At 35.5% G+C, this 23,289-nt stretch overlaps 1 protein-coding gene across 4 annotated transcripts in view; it reads left to right on the top strand.

Moving 5' to 3' along the window:
• GPCPD1 (glycerophosphocholine phosphodiesterase 1) overlaps positions 1-23,289 on the top strand; it is a 91,863-nt gene that overhangs the window by 34,965 nt on the left and 33,609 nt on the right. For all 4 annotated transcript variants that reach the window (XM_069062773.1, XM_069062775.1, XM_069062771.1 and 1 more), the window contains exons 8-14: positions 84-312; positions 554-716; positions 2,233-2,365; positions 5,039-5,093; positions 8,057-8,149; positions 14,254-14,331; positions 21,754-21,796. In XM_069062773.1, the coding sequence (XP_068918874.1) occupies positions 84-312; positions 554-716; positions 2,233-2,365; positions 5,039-5,093; positions 8,057-8,149; positions 14,254-14,331; positions 21,754-21,796 (794 nt within the window). The remainder of the gene's footprint in view (positions 1-83; positions 313-553; positions 717-2,232; positions 2,366-5,038; positions 5,094-8,056; positions 8,150-14,253; positions 14,332-21,753; positions 21,797-23,289) is intronic.

Raw genomic sequence — 23,289 nt, 5'->3', positions numbered from 1 at the left:
TTAAACTCTTTGTATATAGAATTTTGTATAGGGTTTTCCCTTATGCTAAATTTAAATTTTTTTCACTTTTTCATGGTTTATAGGGTAAAGGTGACATTAGAAGGCCCAGAAGATGATGAAGATTGCTTATCTCCCACTAACCATCACAAACTGGCAAAAAATTTAGAGATATCCTTAGTAAGTGATAATGAATTCAAATGTCGTCATTCTCAACCAGAATGTGGGTATGGATTGCAGCCTGATCGATGGACAGAATATCACATACAAACAATGAAACCAGATAATTTGGAATTAATCTTTGACTTTTTTGAAGTGAGTAATTTTAAGTATATCTGTCTGTCAGTGAGAACTTAAATGTAAATCAGTTAAAAGTAAACTAACCTGATTAGTTTTAATAAAAGTTTTTTTTTAAATAAATTCATCTTCAATTTATATTATGACTGTTTTCTTCCTCTTAAAATATTCGGGGGCTCGAGAATTGATATTGAATACTGTCAAATTATAAAAAGTTTATATAAAAACTAATTACTTGTTCTAATACTTAATTTTTCAGGAAGATCTAAGTGAAACAGTTGTTCAGGGAGATGCACTTCCAGGACATGTTGGTACTGCGTGTCTGTTGACCTCTACTATTGCTGAAAGTGGAAGAAGTGCAGGAATTCTCACACTTCCCATCATGAGCAGGAATTCAAGAAAAGCAATTGGCAAAGTTAGAGGTATGTCTGATAGCAAATCAGAGTTTATGTGAAGTTTTGCAATGTAAACTAAAGTTATTATCCTAAATTAAATTTTAATTGATTTTAAATTAGAGCATTAGAATGGAAGGAAGAAGGGAATAAGAATTATGTATGCAGGGTCAGTGTTTGTGGGGCATATCTCCTTAGTTTTTTATACTTAATTATGCATTTAATGGGAGCAGTGTAGTTTGGTGGATAATGAACTGAGCTTGGAGTCAGGAAGACCTGGGTTCACATCTCCATTCTGGAACTTTTTTGTCATGTGACCTTGGGCAAGTCACTTAACTTCTCTGTGCCTCAGTTTTTCTCATTTGTAAAATGAAGCTAATGATAGCATCAACCTCACTCAGTATCCTGGAACTGACATCCTCATGATGGGTCGTTGTGCACCACATAAATCTTATTCAAAATTAATTGTTCACGTTAAGCAGTCTAAGGAGATCCAGAACATATTCCAAATTATAGAGAGGCTCCTTGTGAGTGGTGAAATTCTCTAGATGTTTTTGTTTGCTGGTCATATGAATTCTAAGAAGGTTTCAGAACCTTCTCAAAAGAACCATAACCATTCAAGAGTTTGTCCTTATCATCTACACAGGAAAGACCAAGTGCCTGACGAATACTTATTGCATGGATGATGACATGCTCTTAAGACAACCTGTAGGGCTTGTCCATCAATACATATATATGGAATATAGAGTATAAATGGACAAGTTAGGTCAAGAATTAAAAGAAGGGAAAGGCCTTTTGTTTTTAGGAAATTTCAGAGTTCCTTTAATAAGCTCAATTGTGCCTGGAAACAAGGGCCCAACTTTTTTAATAACAGTTTTACACCTGTGATGTTGTGTATCTATGGGACATAGAACACAGTAGTCTCTCAGGAAATGAAGGCAATGGAGAAATGCATGGTATTTGTGAGTAAAGTGCAATATATAAGCAATGAGGAATTTTTTTATTTTAAAGCAATAGGGGTTAAGTAACTTGCTCAAGGTTACACGGCCAGTTATTTCTGGGTGTGGTGCTGAGTATCTGAGCCCGGATTTGATCCAGGTCATCCCGACACTGGAGCCGGTGCTCTGACTTGCTGAGCCACCTGGCCGCCCCTGAGGAATTTTTTTAAAAGAGTGAAAGATAGCAGAGAAAATGCATGATAGAAGAAGAGATGAGTTGGTTATATGGGGAGGCAAATTATTATAAAAGGGCAGCCCTAGTTCTCAGCTTTTATCCCCACAATATAAGGAGAAGGTGAGCATGGTGGGCGGATTCCCAAGTTGAACTTAACAGCAGGGCATATACAAAGGAGCCACATTGGAGGAGCAAGGATGGATGGCTTTCAATCTTTATTGCTGGATAGAACATCAAAACCAGTGAGATCATAGTTTTATCTGTATACTCATGGGTTTACATAAGACATTTTGTCACTTATAAGTTAATTGAATAAGTTTTATGGTATGTTTTGAAAAGAATAATTTCGCATTTTCTCTTTTTTCCCTAAAAGTTGATTATATAATTATTAAGCCAATTCTAGGATACAACTGTGATATGAAGTGTTCGTTTTCAAAGTATTGGAATCCAAGATCACCTCTAGATGTTGGACATCGAGGTGCAGGAAACTCTACAACAACTACCAAGTAAGTTTTGTTTAAATTTGTAGTTATGAAGCAAAAAAATAACTTGGCATTATATGGAAAATTGAATTTCTTTACATATATACCAAGTTTCTGTATTTAATGTTTGCCTTTGCATAATGGTGACAAGTTTATTTTGGAAGGGGCAAGTAGATTAAAAAAAAAAGATTGTTCCTCAAAATATAAAGTCATTCTTTCATTACTGTGAAAATCACTCTAAAGGATTTAAATAGCTTTTTTTATATAATAAACTGCAAAGAATTTTTAATTTTGCTTAAGCAAAAATTTTAGAAGCTACAGTCTCTCTCTTTTAATGTTCTGTCAGTTACCAACTTGATAAAGAGGAGATAGAAAAAAGAAACCCCAGTATTATAATATATGAACTGGAGATGAGGACACAGCTAGAATTTTTTTTCACTTTCATCTATAGGTATCTGGCATTTGGTTGTAGCTGGCAGCATGTGGACGCTTGTTTTTGACTTGTGAATCAGGCTGATTTTATTGTATACAATAAGTCCAGAATCTTTTTATGATACTTGTCTTTTCCTTTCCCAGTAATTTACTTTTTAGACTCCAGAGTATAGTGAAAACAATATTGGAGTATTTCTTAAGGAAGCTTGAGTTTTCATCCTGAATTCGCAACTAAAGAATTGTGTGATCTTAGAACAAACTTCATTGAATCTCTTTTTGGCTCTCTTATCTGTAAAATTAGAGAAACAGACTGGTGATCTCTCAGTTCTTTTTTATCTCCAAAATCTTTTGCATATAGCAAATAGAAGGATGGAAGAGTGTCGAATAGACACAATTTGAAGTAGATTTGGGGACTCTTACTCAGACACAGACAACCAGCATAAAACCCCTTATTTTTGTGAAGGTTTTTGCAAACTGTTCCAGGATAGTATCGTGTTCTGCCCTAGTTCCCTTAAGTCAGGAGAGAGACTACACATGTACACAGCTCCCCACCTTCACCCTACACATATATGTGTGTATGTATGTATACACCTGTGTGCATGTGTATCTATAGCTCTCTCTACATATATATATGATCAACTGTATAGAGATTATAGAATCTATGGAACCTAATCACTAAGTGAGATCTCTCTGATATAGAAAGAGAAAAGAAGTGGGCCCAAGATAGAATATTTGGGGGAACATACCCATAATTAGTGGGTTTGACCTAGATGAAGGACCAGCAAAGGAGACTGAGGAGTGGTTAGATATAAGTAGTATGAGAACTAGAGAAAAAAGTGTCACAAAAACTTAGAGAGGAGAGAGTATCCAGGAAGGAAGGAATGGAATTTAAATCAATTTGTGTCAAAGATTTAGTGCCTTTAAAAATCACAACCAGCTATCACAGAGGTAGGAACCTGGAGCCACAAGAAAACCACTAGCTTTGGAATTAGTAAGCCACTCAGGTAGGGAATCAATATTCCTTCTTCCTATTACTAAATTCTCTTCCTACTTGGCTACCTTGGTTAGTATCTTCCCATCCTTACCTCCCTTTGCAAAAGTGTTTGAGAATGGTCATCCACATGCAGGTCTTATTCTTACTGTTGGTTCTCTCTTATTTTGTGTTCTTTGCGACATTTTTTTTTTACTATGAATTAGAAAATCATCAGACATGAACATTTCCATATACAAAGGTCAGAAAAAAGATTATATATTAAACTTTGAATCTTTACATACAGCTTGGGTTTTTTAACTATGTTAAATTTAGTGTAGTAGTCCCAAGATTGTCCTGCATATCCATCACCTTCTGAACTATCCTTCGCTTTCTTTTGCGTGTTTTTCAAGATACTTCTTTGATTTTTTTTTTTTTTTTGGCATCATCACTATACTCCAGCCTTTCCTCCAGTAAAACGCTCTGGCTTGTAATAAGCACAATTAAATAAAAACAAATTTTTGTTTTATTGCTTGTATGAACTTATCCCCCAGCCAAAGGATGGGGGAGGCAAACTTCTTTATCATTTTTCTGGAGTAGTGATTGGTCACTGCATTGATCAGAGGTTTTAAGTTTTCCAAAATTATTTTCCTTTTCAGTGCTGTGCTCATTGTATAAATCTGCTTCTAGTCATGTCACTGTATCATTTCATAAGTCTTTCTAAGCTTTTCTGAATTCATGCCCTTTTTTATTTTCTTATGATACTTCCTTGGTTTCTTAGTCTCTTGCTACAAAATGAAATGTCACCTTTTTTTAATCAAATAGATTTTTCATTTTATCTTTGATCTCTTTTATATATAGGCCTAGTGATGGCATTGTTTAGTCAAAAAGTATATGCTTCTTTAATGACTTTTGGGGGTATAGTTTCAAATTGTTTTCTATGATGGCTATACCAATTCACAGATCCACCAATAGAAGTCCTCCCACAGTTCCTATAGTCACTATGGAAACCCACCTTTATAATTTCCTGCTATAACAAGGGTTCTGTCTTGGCTAGGAGATCTTCTCCACATGAAGGCTTATTAATCTCTTTGAAAAAGGAAAAAAAGATTAGTCAAGCTGGTCACATTTCTATTTTATGGTTGCCAAAATTAGTATCAATTTGAATAAATACATCATTGCTAAAAATACTATTAAAATTTACTATATATGAAACTTCTTACATTGCTAACTTTTTTAAAGTGTTTACTTTTTAAAAAAATTAGTCTGTTGATGACTTGTCTCCTCTATTTCAGGCTTGCTAAAGTACAAGAAAATACAATTGCTTCTTTAAGAAGTGCAGCTAGTCATGTATGTAAATATTTTTCCCCTTAAATAACTTACTTGTAACTTTTGGGATAGAGAAAATAATGTATAAACTTTTCAGTAATCAAAAATAAATCTGTAGGAATCACTTTATGAGCCAGTTTATCTTTTAAATATGTTTACCAGAATGTGTACTTCTGACAGTTTTGGGCAAATTCTCTCTTGAGTGTTTCTTCTTCTGTAAAATTACAATAATAATTCCATCATTAACCTGTAGGATTTTTTTTGAAGAAAGCCCTTTTATAAACTTCAGATGTGCTTTGGAAATTGAGTAGTTATTGTTATTCATCAAGTGAGGAATATTTAGAATTGAATTTCTTCTTTCAATTTAAAGGATTTGCCACTTTTTTTTTTGCTAATAACCAAATGAAACATCTCTAGAATTCCATTGTTTTTAAATGTTCTCGTTTTGTCAAGAGTGCCAAGAATAAATCTTACTTATGCCTGGACTTGTTTACCAGGTTTTACTGAAGTATATTACTTTTAGATATGCTTTGCCACAATAATTTTTACCTGGAATTTTTTCCTTGTTAAGGAATTGAGTAGTTTTGTATAAATGATTTTTGCATTTTTGTTGTTCCATCATTTCAGTTGTGCCAGACTCTTGGTGACCCCCTTTAGTGTTTTCTTTGCAAAGATACAGAAATGATTTGACATTTCTTTCTCCAGCTCATTTTACAGTTAAGGAAACCGAGGCATAGAGTTAAGTGAGTTGCCCAAGCTTAGTTTGAACTCAGAAAGATGAGTCTTCCTGATTTTATCCTCTGCACCATTTAGCATGTACTATCAACATTTTCTAATTTTCATGACTTTTTATAAAATACAAGTTAGAGTCTTGTGCATTTTACCCTTAAGTTAATGTTTTAGGTATAAAAATGTTATCTTTGTATAGTGTTCATTATATTGATAAAGTGATTTAAAAGAACACAAAATCAAAGTAACATATCTTACTAAGTTCACCTTAGTGCCTACCCTAGAAATTTTTTTTTTCTTTTTATTACCTCTTGATCAAGGCATCTCTTGGAACTCTAAAGCTTTAGAGAGACAGCCATGATTTTTCCCAAAAGAAAAATAAAACCAGAAAACTACCTATAATATTTTGAAATTAAGTAGAATCAAGCCAATATATTATCTTGTTTCTGTAGAAAATGTTCTTTTACCTATAATTTTATGAAATACAATCTTTGAAGGGACTGATAAATCTTTGGAGATTATGTAAAATTGGATCTTCCATTTTGTTTTTTGTAATATATCATGAAGAAATTTAATACTAATTGAAGAATATTGAAAAAGTCTAAATTTTTTTGATATATTTACCTAAATTTTTTGGACATATTTACTTGCCAATATTATGGTTTTTCTTTAGTGATGTCCTTAATGATTGAGTTATAGAATGCACCTGTTTACTACCTATTAAAATATATAAACTAATCTGATAAAGATGAGAGATGGAACTTTTTCAAATATGAGTCAGCTTGTACTTTTGAATAAAAGCAGAAATGTTTTGAGGAAAATAATGATTCTCTACCCTCACTTTTCATTTTGAAAAGTTAAAGTTTTATTTACAATGAATTCCTATATGTGGTTGACATCAGCCTTGTCCATTAAAGAGAAAATAATTTTCATAAAAGTTTTTTTCTTTCTTTTTAATGTTTATCTACTATCATAATGGGTAGTACCCATTATGTTTCTCCATCATTGGTGAGAGGAATTCTTGTAATGATTGAGGGGAGGGACGGGGGAGAAAGACTTCGAATATTAGAGACAACTTGCTGACAAGCACCCTAGCACTCTCTTCTTTTTGTCATTTGGAATATAGTTCTTGGTGCTGTTCTTACTTGAACTCAGACTAAGACACTACATTTCTTTTTATGTCCTCTTTCACTACCTTTGGTGCCACTTTATAGGCACTGAAATTTGATGCTCTACACAAAATTGGTTATGATCTGTACCTGTGAAGGGAGCATCCGCATTGAGATCATGAGTCTGTCAAAATGTCATTGCATTGGAAATTATTTTAAAACATTCTTGAACAGTTATATTTTGACTCAGGAATATTCTTGATTAGGAGGAATATGTTGACTGGCTGAATTTTGTTGTATGTTGACATCTTTTAAATTTATTACATTCTTTGTTAAATTAAGCAAGGTAATATCTACAGGAGACTATGTATGATGCTTGGTAGATAAGACTAGTTTAATTAACTAGAAAAATGGTTTAATTTAAAATCATTACTGTCTAGAATTACAAAAACAGAACTCAGAAAAAAAATTATCTGACCATAGAGCAAAATCTTTAGGAGCTTTTCTCATTCTTGGTATCATTACTTGTTCCTCTTAAATTTGTGTTTGCTTTAGTGCTTTAGTTTAGCATTAGTATAAAATGTGACTGAATTTCCTTCAAATCATTAAAATAAGAGGCATTAGTAATTTGCACGAGTTAAAACCATCAGTTTTACTTAGCAGAAACTAAATTCGTTATTATGTTTGTGGTCTAGTCCTGTGGTTTCTTCAGTTTGGAGAAACTCCTTATATAGAAACTCACTCCAATGTTGTAAATTAGCAACCTGTCTAAAATCTATAGTCTTAGAGAGATTCGTGATATGTGTCAAATACAGTATGTGAAATATGATCTTTGCTTCACTATTCCATATTATGCTTCATTCATTACCTAGTTAGGAAAAACATTTTCATTGTTATATAGCATACGTTTTTTTTTTTTTTTTAAGGATTGTTGTAGTTCTTAAGTTTTAATAATAATAGTAAGGTTGTTAATAGAGTTTTGTCAGTAATAATTTTGGATGGTAGTTGCCTTTCTCTTCTAAAATTAAACAGTAAATATTAACTAAATCATATCCTAATTTTTTTCATCTATCCTTTTGTATAATTTTTAAGGTTTCTTATAGCCCCAGAAGATTTACCTTAATGCTTAATCACTTGTCTTTTTAGGGTGCAGCTTATGTAGAATTTGATGTTCATCTTTCAAAGGATTTTGTACCTGTTGTATATCATGATCTCACTTGTTGCTTGACTATGAAAAAGGTATGTTAAGAATGTTTTAATAAAGTAATTAAGAACCAGTGAATTGTCCTTTCGTAATAGTTAATTTTTCAAAAAAGTCTAGCGAATTTCCTAATGAAATATTTTTTTCTCAAGTGCCAGATAAATAGTCCTTCCAAGGTGTTTAATTTAAAACAAATTCTTCTTCATTTTATTTTCTTCTTTGAACATTTAATGTTGGAGGGAAGCACTGATGCTAATACCAAACAGTACACTGAAATAGCAAAGACAGGGTATAGGAGAAAGAAAGATAAGACTCTCCTTCCTTCCCTTTCCTCCCAGTTCAAATTCTGAGTTCAAGTTCTACTTCCAACATATGGCCATGTGACCCTAGGCAAGTCATTTAATCTGTTAGTGTTCTGGAAATATCTTAGACTCTTGTAAGGTTTTTTTTTTTTTTTAAAGCAATTGGGGTGAAGTAACTTGCTCAAGGTTACACAGCCAGTTATTTCTGGGTATGGTGCTAAGTATCTGAGCCTGGATTTGATCCCCAGGTCATCCTGACACTGGAGCCAGTGCTCTTACTCGCTGAACCACCTGGCCTCCCCGACTCTTATAAGTTTTAATAAAGGTGCTGCTCTACATTGGTAGAGGGGGCTTCCTCATCCAGAAGTTTCCTACAGCAATGAAGTCAAAGATCTAGTTTCTACCACTATATTAAAGAAACAATTTGTCATAATGGAGGGCTGACCTCAGAGTCTAACAGACTTGAGTATATGTCATTCCTTTGATACATAATAGATGTCTGGTCATGAGCAAGCTATTTAATGATTTCATTTTCTTTATTTGTAAAATGAGGGCTTTGGACTAGATGATCTATAAACTCCCTTCCAGCTCTAAGTTGATGAAGTTTGAGATGAACATATAAAAACAAATTATTTAGTGAGATCAGGATTACTGAATCAAACTGACCAATTTGGAAAAACTTCTCAAAGGAAATTAACTAGAGATTAGAATAGTGTCTAGGATATCGGTTACATTGGTAGTATGTAGTTCTGCTTTATCTCCTTTCCTGCAGAGAAGGAAAGGAGCCCTACCCCTCATTCCCACACAAATAAATATGGTTAGAGAGACCCAAGAAAATAAATTTGTCTCAGGAGAGGAGTGGGTGGTCAGTTTGCTAGAATTTATTAAGCATTCCTGATGCGCTATGTACTTGCTAAGTACTAGGGATACAATGAAAGGCAAAAAGAAAATTAGAAGCTCCTCTACCTTTATAATTCTAGTCTCACTTTATCCTTTATCTGCAATGTTTTTCTAACATGTTGCTGATGGACTAGATTTAAATGCTGTTGATCTAGCTACACAATAAGTATTATTCAACGACTTTGCTTTTCCTGTGCAATTGATTAGGCAAACTAGATTCTTTAGTGATTAGGAATCAGATATGTAAGACTTCAGTATCCTGGAATTTGATGTATTCAATCCAATGTCATCTATAAATAGGAACATGTATAAGACAGCACCATTAATAGGAAGTCTTCCTTTTGGTCTCTGCTCTGAATATCTTTCACAGAAGTGGAATATACTTTTTGCAAGCACTTGTAACCCTGATATATGCATTATAGTAGTAATTTATACATAATTATAATAATAAATTAATAAAGGTCTTTGAATAAAGTTCTCATTCCTAGAAACATGTTTGTTTTTTGATCTGAGAACCCATTCAATTCAATTCAGCAACCATGTATTGAGTACTTGTACTAAGTATTGTGCTAGGCACTGAGCATACAAATAAAGGCAAAAGACAGTCTTTGTAAGGAACTTACATTCTAATGAGGGAGATAATATTCAAGCAACTAAGTACATACAAGAGATATATAGGATAAATTAGCGGTGGTCTCAGGAAATTGATTAACATTAAAGAGGATTGGAAAAGGTTACTTGTTGAAGGGATTTTAGCTGAAACTTAAGGGAAATCAAGGCAGTCAGGAGGTAGAGATGTGGAAGGAGAGAATTCCAGGTTTTCAGGATAGCCAGTAAAACACAAGGAGTCCAGAGGTGGAGTGTTTTGTGCAAAGAACAGCAAGGAACTCAGAGTATGTGGGAGGGAGTAAGGTATAATTAATACTGAATGGTAAAAAGGACCAGGTTGTAATGGGCTTTAAAAAGCCACACAGGAGTTTATGTGCAAACCTAGAGGCAATAGAGAGCTGTTGGAGTTTACTGAATTAGGACAGTGACATGATCACTTACCTTTTAGGAAGAAAGGAGGAATGAAGGAAAGAAAAATTTATTAAGAGCCTATTCTATGTGAAGCACCTTATAGATATTATCTCATTTGAGCCCTATAACAGCCCTGGGAAGTAGGTGCTATTATTATCTTCATTTTACAGTTGAGGAAACTGAGGCAGAGATCTTTCTGAATCTAGATTCTGTATTCTTTAGCCAGTATGCTTCCTAACTGCTTCCAGGATCACTTTGATAGCTGAGCAAAGGATGGACTAGACTGAGGAGAAACTTGAGGCAAAGAGGTCAACCAGCAAGCAATAGCTGTACTCATGAGATAATAAAAGTCTGCGCCAAGATTGTGGCAGTGTCAGAGGAAAGAAGTTGGAGTCTGTAAGAAATCAAAAGGTTGGATATGGGAGAAGGGTGAAAGTGAGGGGTCAAAATGACTCTTTTAAGTTGCAACTCTGGGTGACTGAGAGGATAGTGGTACTCTCTACAGCAGCACTTCTTAAATTGTGGGTCATGAGTAGACAAAGTTCAAGAAGCACTGCTCTACAATAATAGGGAATTTAAGTTAGGAAGAAACAGAGGGTTTGGGGGAGAAAAGATAATGTGTTCAGTTTTATACGTATTGAGTATAAGATGTTTATGGTATGTTCAGTTCAAGATGCCCAGTTGGCAGTTGGAGACTGGAAGTCAGAAAAGTGGTTAGAGATGGGTAAATACAACCAATCATCATCTTCATAGAGATGATAATTGAATCAATGGGAGCTTATGATGATTACCAAGAGAGAAGATAACTTACGATATTACCAAAGGGAGAAGAGAAGACATAGAATAGAGCCTTGGAGAATACACTTACTGGATATGACCTAGATGAAGGAGCATAGGAGACTGAAAAAGGTGTGGTCAGATAGGTAAGAGAACCAGGAGAGAAATAGTATCACAGAAACTTAGAAGAGAGTATCAAAATGGAGAAATGATCAGCAGTGTTAAAACTTCAAGAAGGGTGAGGATTGGGGAAAAAAAGGCCATTAGATTTGGAAATTCATAGATCACTGGTAACTTTGAAAAGAATAGTTTTGGTTGAATGATGAGCTCAAAAACCATATTGCAGAGAGTTAAGAAGAAAGAAAGTTGAGGCACTGATTGTAAATAGCCTTCCCAAGGAGTTTGGTCATGAGAGAAATAGGATAATAGTTAAGGGGGTGGAGAGATCAGGTGAAGGTTTTTTTGACAATGGAAGCGATATGGTAATATTTATAGTTAGTTGGAAAAGCAACCCAGGTCCACAGAGTTTGGAGATTAGTGAGAGAATGGGTATGATAGAGAGGCCGTCTGCTGAAAAAGATGGGATGGAACATGATCCCTTGTATTGGTAGAAATGTTTGTCTTAGGGGAAGGGCACCCTCTTCATGTAAAACAGGGGTGAAGGAGGAGATAATGGCAAAGGCATCTGAGTGATGTGAAATGAGAAGGGCAGAAGAGGAAGCACTTAGTGAATTACCTCAGTTTTTTCAGTGAAATATTGGTCAAGCTTCTCAGGTGAGAGTGTGGAGTAGGGGTTACCATGAGAAGTTTGAAGGATAAGAAGTCTTAGAAAAACCACAGTGATGAGTAGTCAGCTAATTACAGAAGTGTAAAAGGGTGACCTTGCTACTGTGAGGGCCCATTTGAGAATGTACCACAAATCTATAGTGGACCTAGTCAGAATAGGTCCAGTAGAATGATTTTTCCAGTGTAATTCAGCAGCATGTGAATAGGAATGAAGGTAAGAAATGATGGGAGTAATTTAAGACTGGGCATGGCAGGACAAGATTGGCAATAAAATAAGAGGGTAAGGAGCTGGTAAGAAGATAGTGTAGATTTGAACCTATTCACCAAGGGAAATGGAAAGAATGTAGCCATTGCAGGGATGATGCCTGAGGAAAAACTGAGGGGTAGAAGAATTAGAACTCATAATAAGAACAAAGAATAATGTTAGGGGTTGTGAGACAAGAGGATAAGGTAGAATGACAAAAGATTATGGTCAGATAAAGGAATTTCAGAGTTCATGAACTTTGAAGTGCAAGCATACGACAATCCATGTGTGTAACTGAGGGGCGTGGAAGAGTAGGTCATGGAAAATAGTTAAGTTGAGGAACAAAGAAGTTATTGTCTTTGAAGGATTGTTAATACATATGATTAACACATATGATTGTTAACACATATGCCCTAGTATAAGGGCAGGAGTTGGGAAGGAGAGAGTTAGGTATTAACCTCATTGAGGAAGCAAGGAAAATGCCTTTGAAGTTAGTGGATACCTACCAAAATCATGAACAGATGATAGTATAGATTGAATGAACTTTAAAGAAGTAGAGATTGCTGATTGATGGTTGTAGAAGGAGAGTGGATGTGGCAGTGGGAGCAAGGAGTATTCTGACTCTTAACAGTATGATTAATCACTCAGGAGATATTAGTGAAAATGCAACAAGTTCTAGAAAGTCTCACCAGGAATGCCATATTATCAGAAAGGAGCTGGATCTCAGTGAGTATAAGATGATGGAAGGAGTGAAAAAGGCAGCTAGGTTGTGTAGTGGATTCAGTTCTGGACCTACAGTCAGGGAAAAACCTGTATTGATATCCAGCCTCAGACACTTGCTAGCTCTGTGACTCTGGGCAAGTCATTTAACTTCTTTCTGCCTTAGTTTCCTCAATTTAAAATGAAGATTATAATAGCATCTACCTTATGGCATTATTGTAAACATCAAGTGTTTAGTTAGCACAATGCCTGGTACATAATAGGTGCTTAATAATGTCCCCTCCCTTCCCCTCTGCTTCCTTTTCATTTCATAAAGCTATAAATTGTGAAATAATAATCTCCAAAGAATTAAAGTAGTTGGACACAGATACACGCTAGGCATGAATAGACTACAGGGGAAGTAGAATAAAGAATATGCTCAGACACATATACAGATACACGCTAGGCATGAATAGACTACAGGGGAAGTAGAATAAAGAATATGCTCAGACACATATATATATGTAACCAGAAAAGAAAATGAGTCAGTTATATAGTAAGAGTCGGGGGGGGGAGGGGTGGTGGGGAATTAACAGTAGGTAAAGTGATCCAAAGGAATGCCCCAAGCACATTAGGTAAATCTCTTGTGAAGGTTTTATGGGAGGACATGGAGAAGAGTTGCAGAGGATGAAAAGGTGTGGAGTTGTAATTTGCAATGCTTGGAAGGAATACCCACAGCAATGAGATAAATTACAGGACCATCAAAGTATCAGAATGGTAAAGGTGTCAAACTCTAGACTAAATGATCTTCTCTGAATTTACATTTACCTTTTTTAAAAGAAATCTTAAAAAGTATGCCCCACTAAAGTCTTTTTTTCTATCTTTGCTTTATAATAAAGCATGTTTTGTCATACTCTAGCAGTGATTCTGGCTTCTTAAAGCTTGTCAGTCAATCAGCACTTATTTATTAAATACCTACAATGTGCCAATTATGGCTACAGAAAAAAAAAATTAAACAGTCCCTTCCCTCAAGGAGAGGAGATAAAATATATATATATATATATATAAAATAAATAGGAAGTAACCTTTTGAGAGAAGAATTATTAGCACCAGTGTTAGTGGAATGTAAGCTTTACAGATTTTTTTTAAATCAGGAAACAGTTTGTTTACAGACTTAGTAATGAATTTTATGTCTTGCAAAATTTAGAAAACTTTGATGAAGACTGTTGTTGTAGGAATAAAGAAATGATAAACAGGAAAAGCCCTCTACACCATTTATTTCCTCTTTTCTATATAGCCTAATATCTTCATTTTTCACAAATTTTTTCATGTGATACACTTGGAATAATAGATTTTGTTCACAAATTGGAATACATTCAGTGAAGCTTAAAATCTTTCTGATTTTTTTTTAAAGAAATTTGATCATGAACCAACAGAACTGTTTGAAATTCCAGTGAAAGAATTAACTTTTGAACAACTCCAGCTGTTGAAGGTAATAAAAATTTTAATTTTTCTTTAACTTTAGAAATTCCTTTCTACATATGAAGAATCCAGTTAATCTATCAAATATTAGTAAAGTGTGCTTCATATTTCTATTACTAGGAAAATATTTCATAGAATTCGGAATTTGAAATGGAAAGATCCTCAGAGGGCATTGACTCAGACAATAGAAACAAGAATCCATTTAATGATATCCCTGACAAGACAGGAATTCAGTACTTTCCAAGGGGTCTATTCAATTTTTGGTTGGTTCTAATAGATAATAAATTTTTTCTTAAAATAAGCCCAGTTTTGCTTTGTACAACTTTCCCCTCTTGCTCCTGGTTCTGTCTTTTGTGTTCAAGCAGGGCAAGCCTAATTTCATATTCTGTGTGACACCTTTTGAAATATTTGAAAACAATATTCATCAGTTTTGATGTCCCCACCATCCTGGTTGTCCATAGGATTCTCTCCAGTTTGTTTCCTAACATAATTTCCAAGAGTAGAACAAAATTTTCCAGATATGGCCTAACCAGGCAGGGTAATAAATAATGTGACTGTCATTTTCCTAATTCTGGACACGTTATCTCTCAGTGTACCTTAAGATTTTATTAGCTCTCTTGGCAACTGTATCTTGTTGACTCAATATGCCTTTAGGACTAACTTTTGTCTAGAGTTGCCTGTTCCCATCTTGAGTATGTGAAGTCAATTTCTGGAACCTACGTATGAAAAGTTGCATTTAACTCTTTTAAATATCATTTCATCAGATTCAACCCATATTTAAACCATTTCTCATTTTCAGTCTCATCTATTCCCTCTTTATGTCCTCAATAAATTTGTTAACCGTGGCATTTATGCTTTTATCCAAATCAGTGAAAAACACAGCTGCATAGTGTAGGGCCATGAATAGATCTCTTGATAACTCAATTGGAGACCTCTTTATTGATATAGAACTATTAGTTCAAACTCTTTGGGTTTGGACATGCAACCAGTTCTGAATCTATCTAACTGAGTTATTGTCTATTTTGTATCTCTCAGTCTTTCCTGTTGGAAGAGCATTAAACTTTCTCAGATGCTTTGCCAAAATAAAATTTACTTAGACTATATCTATAGCATTTTTCTTATTGTACAGTCTAGGAGCCCTCTTAAATAAATGAAATGGGGTTAGTTTTAATTGACTTGTTCTTGATTGTTCTTAACATGTTGCAACCTTTTGATCTCTTTATTTTTCTACATGAAATCTAACCATCCCATTTAATAATATGCTCTAAAATTTTTCCAAAAATCATAATTTGAAGGCCTATGCTTGTCTCTTTTTTAAAAATTGGAACAACAGCATACTTTTTTCAAACCCTTGGTACCTTTCCTATTCTCTGTGATCTTTCTTTAAAAAAAAAAGTTTTATTTTTGGTTTTACAATGCCTACATTCCCCAGTAAGATCTAGGGACCAGGATAAGCTGAATGTGGTCAAACAGGAGATGGAAAAATTACGCATTGATATCTTGGGTGTCATTGAACTTAAATGGATGGGAATGGGTGAATTCAGGTGATTATGACATATACCGTGTTTCCCTGATAATAAGACCTATCCCGAAAATAAGCCCTCCCGTTACTGTGTAAGATTCCTCTAAAATAAGCCCTCCCCCGAAAATAAGCCCTATTGAGATTGCTACTGTAGTGAAGGTGATCCCCTGTGCTACACTCTACATTACGGTACCCTCTGTATGCACCGTTCCCCCCCCGCCCCCCCCGGGGTGAAACACACGCCGCTCTCCGAGCTGCATCCAATCAGAGCTGTAGCAGTGAGCGCGTCATCCTGTTCTTCCCCAGTGATTTGCTTGCTGGTGCCATTGAGAGCAGTGCCACGGAGGAGAGCTGAGGCAGGACAACATAAGCCCTCTCCTGAAAATAAGCCCTCTGGTGTTTTTATTTCCCAAAAATTTAATAAGACAGTTTCTTATCGGGGAAACACGGTAGTATTGTGGACAAGGATCCCTCAGAAGAAATGGAATAGACCTCATAGTCAGTAAAAGGGTAAGAAAAGTAGTAGTGGGGAATAATCTCAAAAATGACATGTTGGTATCTGGGCAAACCATTCAGCATCACAGTTATGATAACTATAATGAGAGAGGCCAAAGTTGATCAGTTACATGAAGACCTACATTATCTTCTAGAAATAACACAAACATACACACACACTCACAAAGTCACATTTATCATAGGGATTGAGTGCTAAAGTAGGAAATCAGAAGATAATTGAAATAACAGGTAAGTTTGATCTTGGACTACAAAATTAAGCTGGGCAGAAACAGAGTTTTGTCAAGATAATTAGCTGGTCATAGCACTCTTTTTCAACAACCCAAAAGGTGACTACATGTAGACCTCACCAGCTAGTCAGTATCAAAATCAGATTTTTATACTTTGTAACCAAACAGAGAAGCTCTATGCAGTCAGACCTGGAATTGACTGTGGCTTAGACCATGAGCTGCTTGTTTCAAAATTCAGACTTGAATTGATGAAAGTAGGAAAAAACCATCACACTATATAGGTATGACCTAAATAATATCCCTTATGAAGTGGAAGTGATGAATAGATTTAGGAGATTAGATCTGAATTGAGTGGCTGAAGAGCTATGGCTAGAGGTTTGTAATATTGTTAAATATTAATATAACAATATTATATAAAACATTATATATTAGCATTAATATATAAAGTAAAATATTAATATTGTGTAAAATATCATAATCATATTATATAAATAATGTAATAATAATTTTAAAATCCTAAATAAAAAGAGCAAGAGCAAAATTGCTGTCTGATGATGCTTTACAAATAGTTTAGGAAAGAGGAAAAGGGAAAGGGAAAGATAGATCTAACTGAATACAGAATTTCAGAGACCAAGGAGAGATAAAGGTTTTCTTAAATAAGCAACGTAAAGAAAAAGAGGAAAACAATAGAATGAGGAAGACAAGAGATCTCTTCAAGAATATTAGAGATATCATGAGAACATTTCATGCAGAAATAGGCATGATAAGATACAAAAGTGGTAGGGACTTAACAGAAGTTGAATTGATTAAGAAGAGGTGGAAAGAATATACAGAACCATACAAGAAAGATCTTAACATCAGTGATAACTACTATGGTGTGGTTACTGATCTAGAACCAGGCATCCTGGAGAATGAAGTCAAATGAGCCTTAGGAAGCATTGCTAACATTGAGGCTAGTGGAGGTGGTAGCATTCCAATTGAGCTATTTAAAATCCTAAAAGATGATACTGTTTAAATACTGCATTCAGTATACCAGCAAGTTTGGAAAACTTAACAGTGGCCACAAGATTGGAAAAGATCATTTTACATCCTAGTCCTAAGGAAGAATTCCAAGGAATGGTCAAATAAGCAAACATTTATGTTTATTTTACATGCCAGAACGGTTATGCTTAAGATTCTGCAAACTAGGCTTCAGCAATAGTTGAACTGAGAATTACCAGAAGAGCAGGCTGGTTTTTCAGAGAGGCAGAGGAAGAAATCAGCAGAGTTCCAGAAAAACATTTACTGCTTAATTGACTATGCTGAAACCTTTGTGTTGATCACAACAAAATGTGACAAGTCCTCAAAGAAATGGGAGTACCAGATCATCTTGCTTGCCTCCTGAAGAACCTGTATGTGGTTCAAGAAGCAACAGTTAGACCAAACCTGGAACAACTGATTGATTAAAGATTGGAAAAGAAGTATGACAAGGCTGTATATTGTCACCTCATTTATTTAATTTACATGCAGAGTACATCATGCAAAATAACCAGACTGGATGAATTAAAAGCCAGAATTAAGGTTGCTAAGGAGAAATGGCAGCAATCTCAGATATGTAGATGTTGCCAGTCTGATGGCAGAAAGTGAAGAGGAATTAAGAGTGAAAGAAGAGAGTGTAAAAACTGTCTTGAAATTTAACATAAAAAAAACAGATCATGGCAAATGGTCATATCACTTTCTGGCAAATAGAAGGAGAAGAAATGAAAGCAGTGTCTGATTTTATATTCTTGAGCTCAAAGAAAATTGCAGACAGCAGCTGCAACCATGAAATTTTTAAAAAGCTTGTTCCTTGGAAGGAAAGGTATGGCAAATCTGGGCAGCATACTAAAAAGCAGAGACATCACCTTACTGACAAAGGTCCATGTAGCCAAAGCTGTGGCTTTTCCAGTTAATGCATGACTGTGAGAGTTGGATTACCAAGAAAGATAAGTTCTGCAGAATTGATGCTTTTGGATTGTGGTGCTAGAGAAGACTTCTGAGAGTCCCTTGGACAAGGAGAACAAATCAGTCAATACTTAAAGAAATTAATTCAGACTATTCATTGGAAGGGTGAATGCTGAAACTGAAGCTTGTATACTTTGGCCACATAATGAGAAGACAGGACTCATTGGAAAAGACCTTGATGTTGGGAAAAATTGAAGGCAAAAGGAGAAGGGGACAGCAGAAGATGAGATGAATAGATAGTGTCATGGAAACAATGAACATGAGTTTCGACAGACTGACAGACAGTGGAGGATAGAAGGTCTTGTATTATATGAACTGGAGTCATGAAGAGTCAGATATGACTGAAGAGCAAAATATTTCCCTTTGTATTCCTTTTCCTTTTCTCTAGCAAAAAGACATCCATATAATAAAGAATAAAAAGGGACGAAAGTTCAGCAAAACAAAGATCAGTAACCAAGTACAGAAGTGATCAAATCTGCCAAATCTTTCCATTTCCATACCTAAAGATGTAGTTAATCAGGGTTTATTAACTTTAATTCATGTAGTATTGCAGTTTTCTTTGAGCTCAAGAATGTAAAATAAGTGGAACATGGCCTGTTAGCAAGAAACCATGCATTGAAGAGCTCCCCAAAAACTTCTCTAAACATATCTAGAAACACACACCAGACCAAATCCTGATGGGGAAATCCAAGAAAAGGAGCGGGTCATTTTTCCAGCCCAATTTGGCATAGCAAGACCAACAGAGAGGTTTGCAAATACTGGGGTAGGGACTGATGTGTACATCATTGTGCAGGGAGAGGCTGTGACCTGGGGTAAGAAGAGTCCCAAACTCATTAGGGTACCCCCAAACTATGCCAGGGCTAGATGTGAACTAGCAGCATTGTTGCCCACTATTTAGTTCTCAAATCCTGAGCAAATTGACAAGACCTATGCCCAAATGTGTACATTCCTATCACTGCCCCACCTTCTCCCACCTGTTGTCTCAGGCTCTTGGTGGTATACTGAAGAAAGCAGCAGCAGTATAACTCAGCTTTCATGACCAAAGTAGAATATAGTTTCCAGACTCCATTGCAGTCTGAAGTCTGCAGAGAAATAACCAGGGCAGCGGGCGGCCAGGTAGCATGGCGAGTAAGAGCACCAGCCCCAGTGTCGGGATGACCTGGGGATCGAATCCGGGCTCTGACGCTTAGCACCCACCCAGAAACACCTGGCCGTGTAACCTTGAGCAAGTTACTTAACCCCAATTGCTTAAAAAAAAAAAGAAATAACCAGGGCAGGAATCTGAGATCTAAGGGGAACCTATAGTTCTGTAACTGAACCTGCAGAACTTCCCAACTGGCTCACAGTGGCTGAGTTGAGCAGCAGGCCACTGTTGCTCAGTTTCAGACCCAGGTTCAGAATTTGCAGACCAAGGGGGCAACAATTAGATTTTGATTTGGATCAGACCACTATGGGTTCATTGAAAGATTGCAGGTCCTGAGCTTGAGCTGTCCCAGAGATCCTAGAACAACACAACACTCAAGTGTCCAAAAAAGCAGTAACAAAAGTGCACAGATCTTGGCCTTAGCATTAAGTACGAAGTAAGGAAGTAGGCTATAAGAATGAGCAATCACAAAGAAAATTCCATCATAAAAAGCTCTTAAGATAATAGGGATGCTCAAGACACAAATGCAGAAGAAAAGAATATTCCATACCATCCACAAGCAAAGCTTTAAAGAAAAACACAATTTGAGTACAAACTCAACTAGAATTCCTGGAATAGATGAAGCAGTTCAAACTGTTTTTGTCAATGACGTGAGAAAGCATATGTTTATTATATTGACATATGGAAATTAATGTGATATAAAAGATAAAGTCAATTCATAAATATGTATTTACATATACATTTACACATGAATATATAGGTACACATTTACATACATACATACAAATATGTGTGTATGTATATTTACAGTATCACCTTCCTGCTGTCATAGTCCATAGTCCTCTTTCAGAACAATGGACAAACAACAATGTATTTATGTATACACATATTTATAGATATATGTTGGCGAACTCCCAGTGCATCCCTATCAGACTCTTTAAATTATTCCCAGTTTTCTTATCAGAATTGTTTCTCTGTGTTTTCAGAATTTCCTTCTTAATATCTTCGCATTTTTCCAGAACTGGCTCCTATTTTCAGTCTGTGAAATCCCAACTATCTTTTTTCTGAACCTTTCTGAAATCTTTCTCAGTTCCCTAGGGTACATGTTAGAATTCCTGGATTTCTTCTCCTTTTTCACAGTCTTTAAGAGGGATGAGCTACTAGTTCCTTGATGTAGTAAGAATTACATTTGGTAAAAATTTCCTCTCATTCACTCCACTACTTTTTGAATGATGAAATCATTATTTAGACAAGTCAGATTTCCAGTAAATATCTGGATAATTAAAATTTCCCTACTGCTTTTGAAATTTTTCCTGAACTCATATTTTTTGCTCTCCAAGTATCCTGGTGTTAATATTGCTTCAGATTTTTTTTATTTATCCATTTAATTTCTTGTTCAGTTCTCCTAATGTCTAGCATTTATGAAATGACTAGCTGAAATTAAGGTATCTTTCACTTTTAATATTCTGTGATTCTTTACATTTGAGTCATGTCATAAAGTGAAGTGAACATCACATGTAGAATATGCCCTTGTAACTTTAGATTAATAAATATGGAACTCCAAGTGAGCCAGTGTTTCTTTTTCATTAATTACTTTTGCCTTTTCTGAGTTTATCATACTATCATTCAGAGTGCTTAACTATTTACATAAATGTTCATACCATGAAAATGTATTGTTAGTGTGCAATGTAATTTTTTAGTAATAATTATGTTTCTGAAAGACCTAATGTTATAAACCATTTTATGATTAGACTAATGCTCATTCAATGATATCTTGCACTAACATTTGTAATCAAGGGACAAGGTCTTTGGTTCTGGGTATTTTTGCCATTGTATTTGTTAACGTTATTTATAGAATGTATGATTTATTAGAGCTCATCCTTTAACTGGTTGTTTTAAATGTATATTGCATTATGCTCAATTTTGCAAACATCTATAACTATTCCTTTTATGATTTCTCTGTTACATCTCTTAATAATAAAACATCACATAGAGATTGAGACTTTTAAAAATAACTAATTTTTCTTTTGTATTTTCCAGCTTTCTCATGTAACTGCACTAAAATCAAAAGAGTTCTTAAATGGTATGTAGCAGCATTGAAAAATGGTTTATTTCAAATTAATATTTATATTTTATTTCTTTATTTCCAGTTTGAATTACTGTATTCTAAACTTGATTTTTAAAGATGGGATTTTACATTTTTTATGTCAGTCAACATACTACTGGCAAGCCCAAGCATATATTTAATGAAGAACAAAGTGTAACTGTTTCACAGAATTATAGAATATTTGATTTTTGTAATGCTGATCTCTTGGTTCTCCTGCTGCCTAACTGATTGCTCCTTCTCAGTCTTCTTTGCTGGATCTTCATCCAGATTATGCCCATTAGCCATGATTATCCCACGGGGCTATGCCCTAGGTCAGGGGTGAGGAATCTGGTCTCAAGGTCACATGTGGCCCTCTAGGGCCTCAGATCTCTGGCCCTTTGAATGAATCCAAACTTCATAGAACAAATCCTCTTAATAAAAAGATTTGTCCTATAAAACTTGGACTCAGCAAGAAGGTCATACCCAGGGACCTAGAAGGCCACATGTGGCCTTGAGGCCACAGGTTCCCCACCCATGTGTTAGGCCCTCTTCTCTTCTCCTTCTATACTACTTTCCTTGGCGATCTTAGCTCCCATGGATTCCAGTTGTCATCTTTATGCTGACGATTCTCAGATCTTCTTATCCAATCCGAATCTCTTTGCTGACCTCCAGTCTCACATCTTCAGCTGCCTAGTAGATATCTCAAACTGAATATCGCATAGAGATCTTAAATTCAACATGACCAAAACTGAACTCATTCTCTCCCTGCCTCCCAGCCCCCTTTCCTATTACTGTTGAGGGTACTGCTATCTTCCCAGTCACCCAGGCTTAGAACTTTGGTGTCACACTTGACTTCTCACTATCTTTCACCAGCCTACCCCATATCTAATCAGTTGCCACAGCCTGTCAGTTTTACCTTTGTAACATCTTTCATAAAAGCCGCCTTCTCTCCTCTGACACTGCCATTAATTTGGAGCAGGCCTTTATCACTTCACACTTACAGTATTGCTATAGCCTGCTGGTTGGTCTGCCTGCTCCAAGTCTCTCCTAACTGGATTTCTTCTACTCAGCTACCAAAATTATCTTCCCAAAATGACAGTCTGACCACATCACCCCTGCTCAAAAAATTCCAGTGGCTACTTGTGACCTGCAGAATAAAATATAAAATCCTTGATTTGGCATTCAAAACTCTTTATAACCTCGCTGCCCCTTCTTGCCCCCCAAGTACTTGTAAAATTTTCTTACACTTTATCCTCCCTTGTCCCATACTCTTTGATCCAGTGGCACTGGCCTCTTTGTTGTTCCTTAAACAAGCCATTTTATCTTCTGACTTCAGATATTTTCACTGGCCATCCCTCAAGCCTGAAATACTCTCCCTTTGAAACTCTGCCTCCTGGCTTCTTTAGCTTCCTTTAAATCCCAGCCAAAATTGAACCTTCTATAAGAGACTTTTTCCCAATCTCACTTTTTTCTAGTGCTTTCCCACTGTT

The sequence above is a fragment of the Petaurus breviceps genome, unplaced genomic scaffold (assembly GCF_028583685.1).
Source record: "Petaurus breviceps papuanus isolate PSGF00001 unplaced genomic scaffold, PetGlider_PUasm1.0 90504, whole genome shotgun sequence".
Lineage (NCBI taxonomy): Eukaryota > Metazoa > Chordata > Mammalia > Diprotodontia > Petauridae > Petaurus > Petaurus breviceps.
This window is presented reverse-complemented; position numbering and strand designations above follow the sequence as displayed.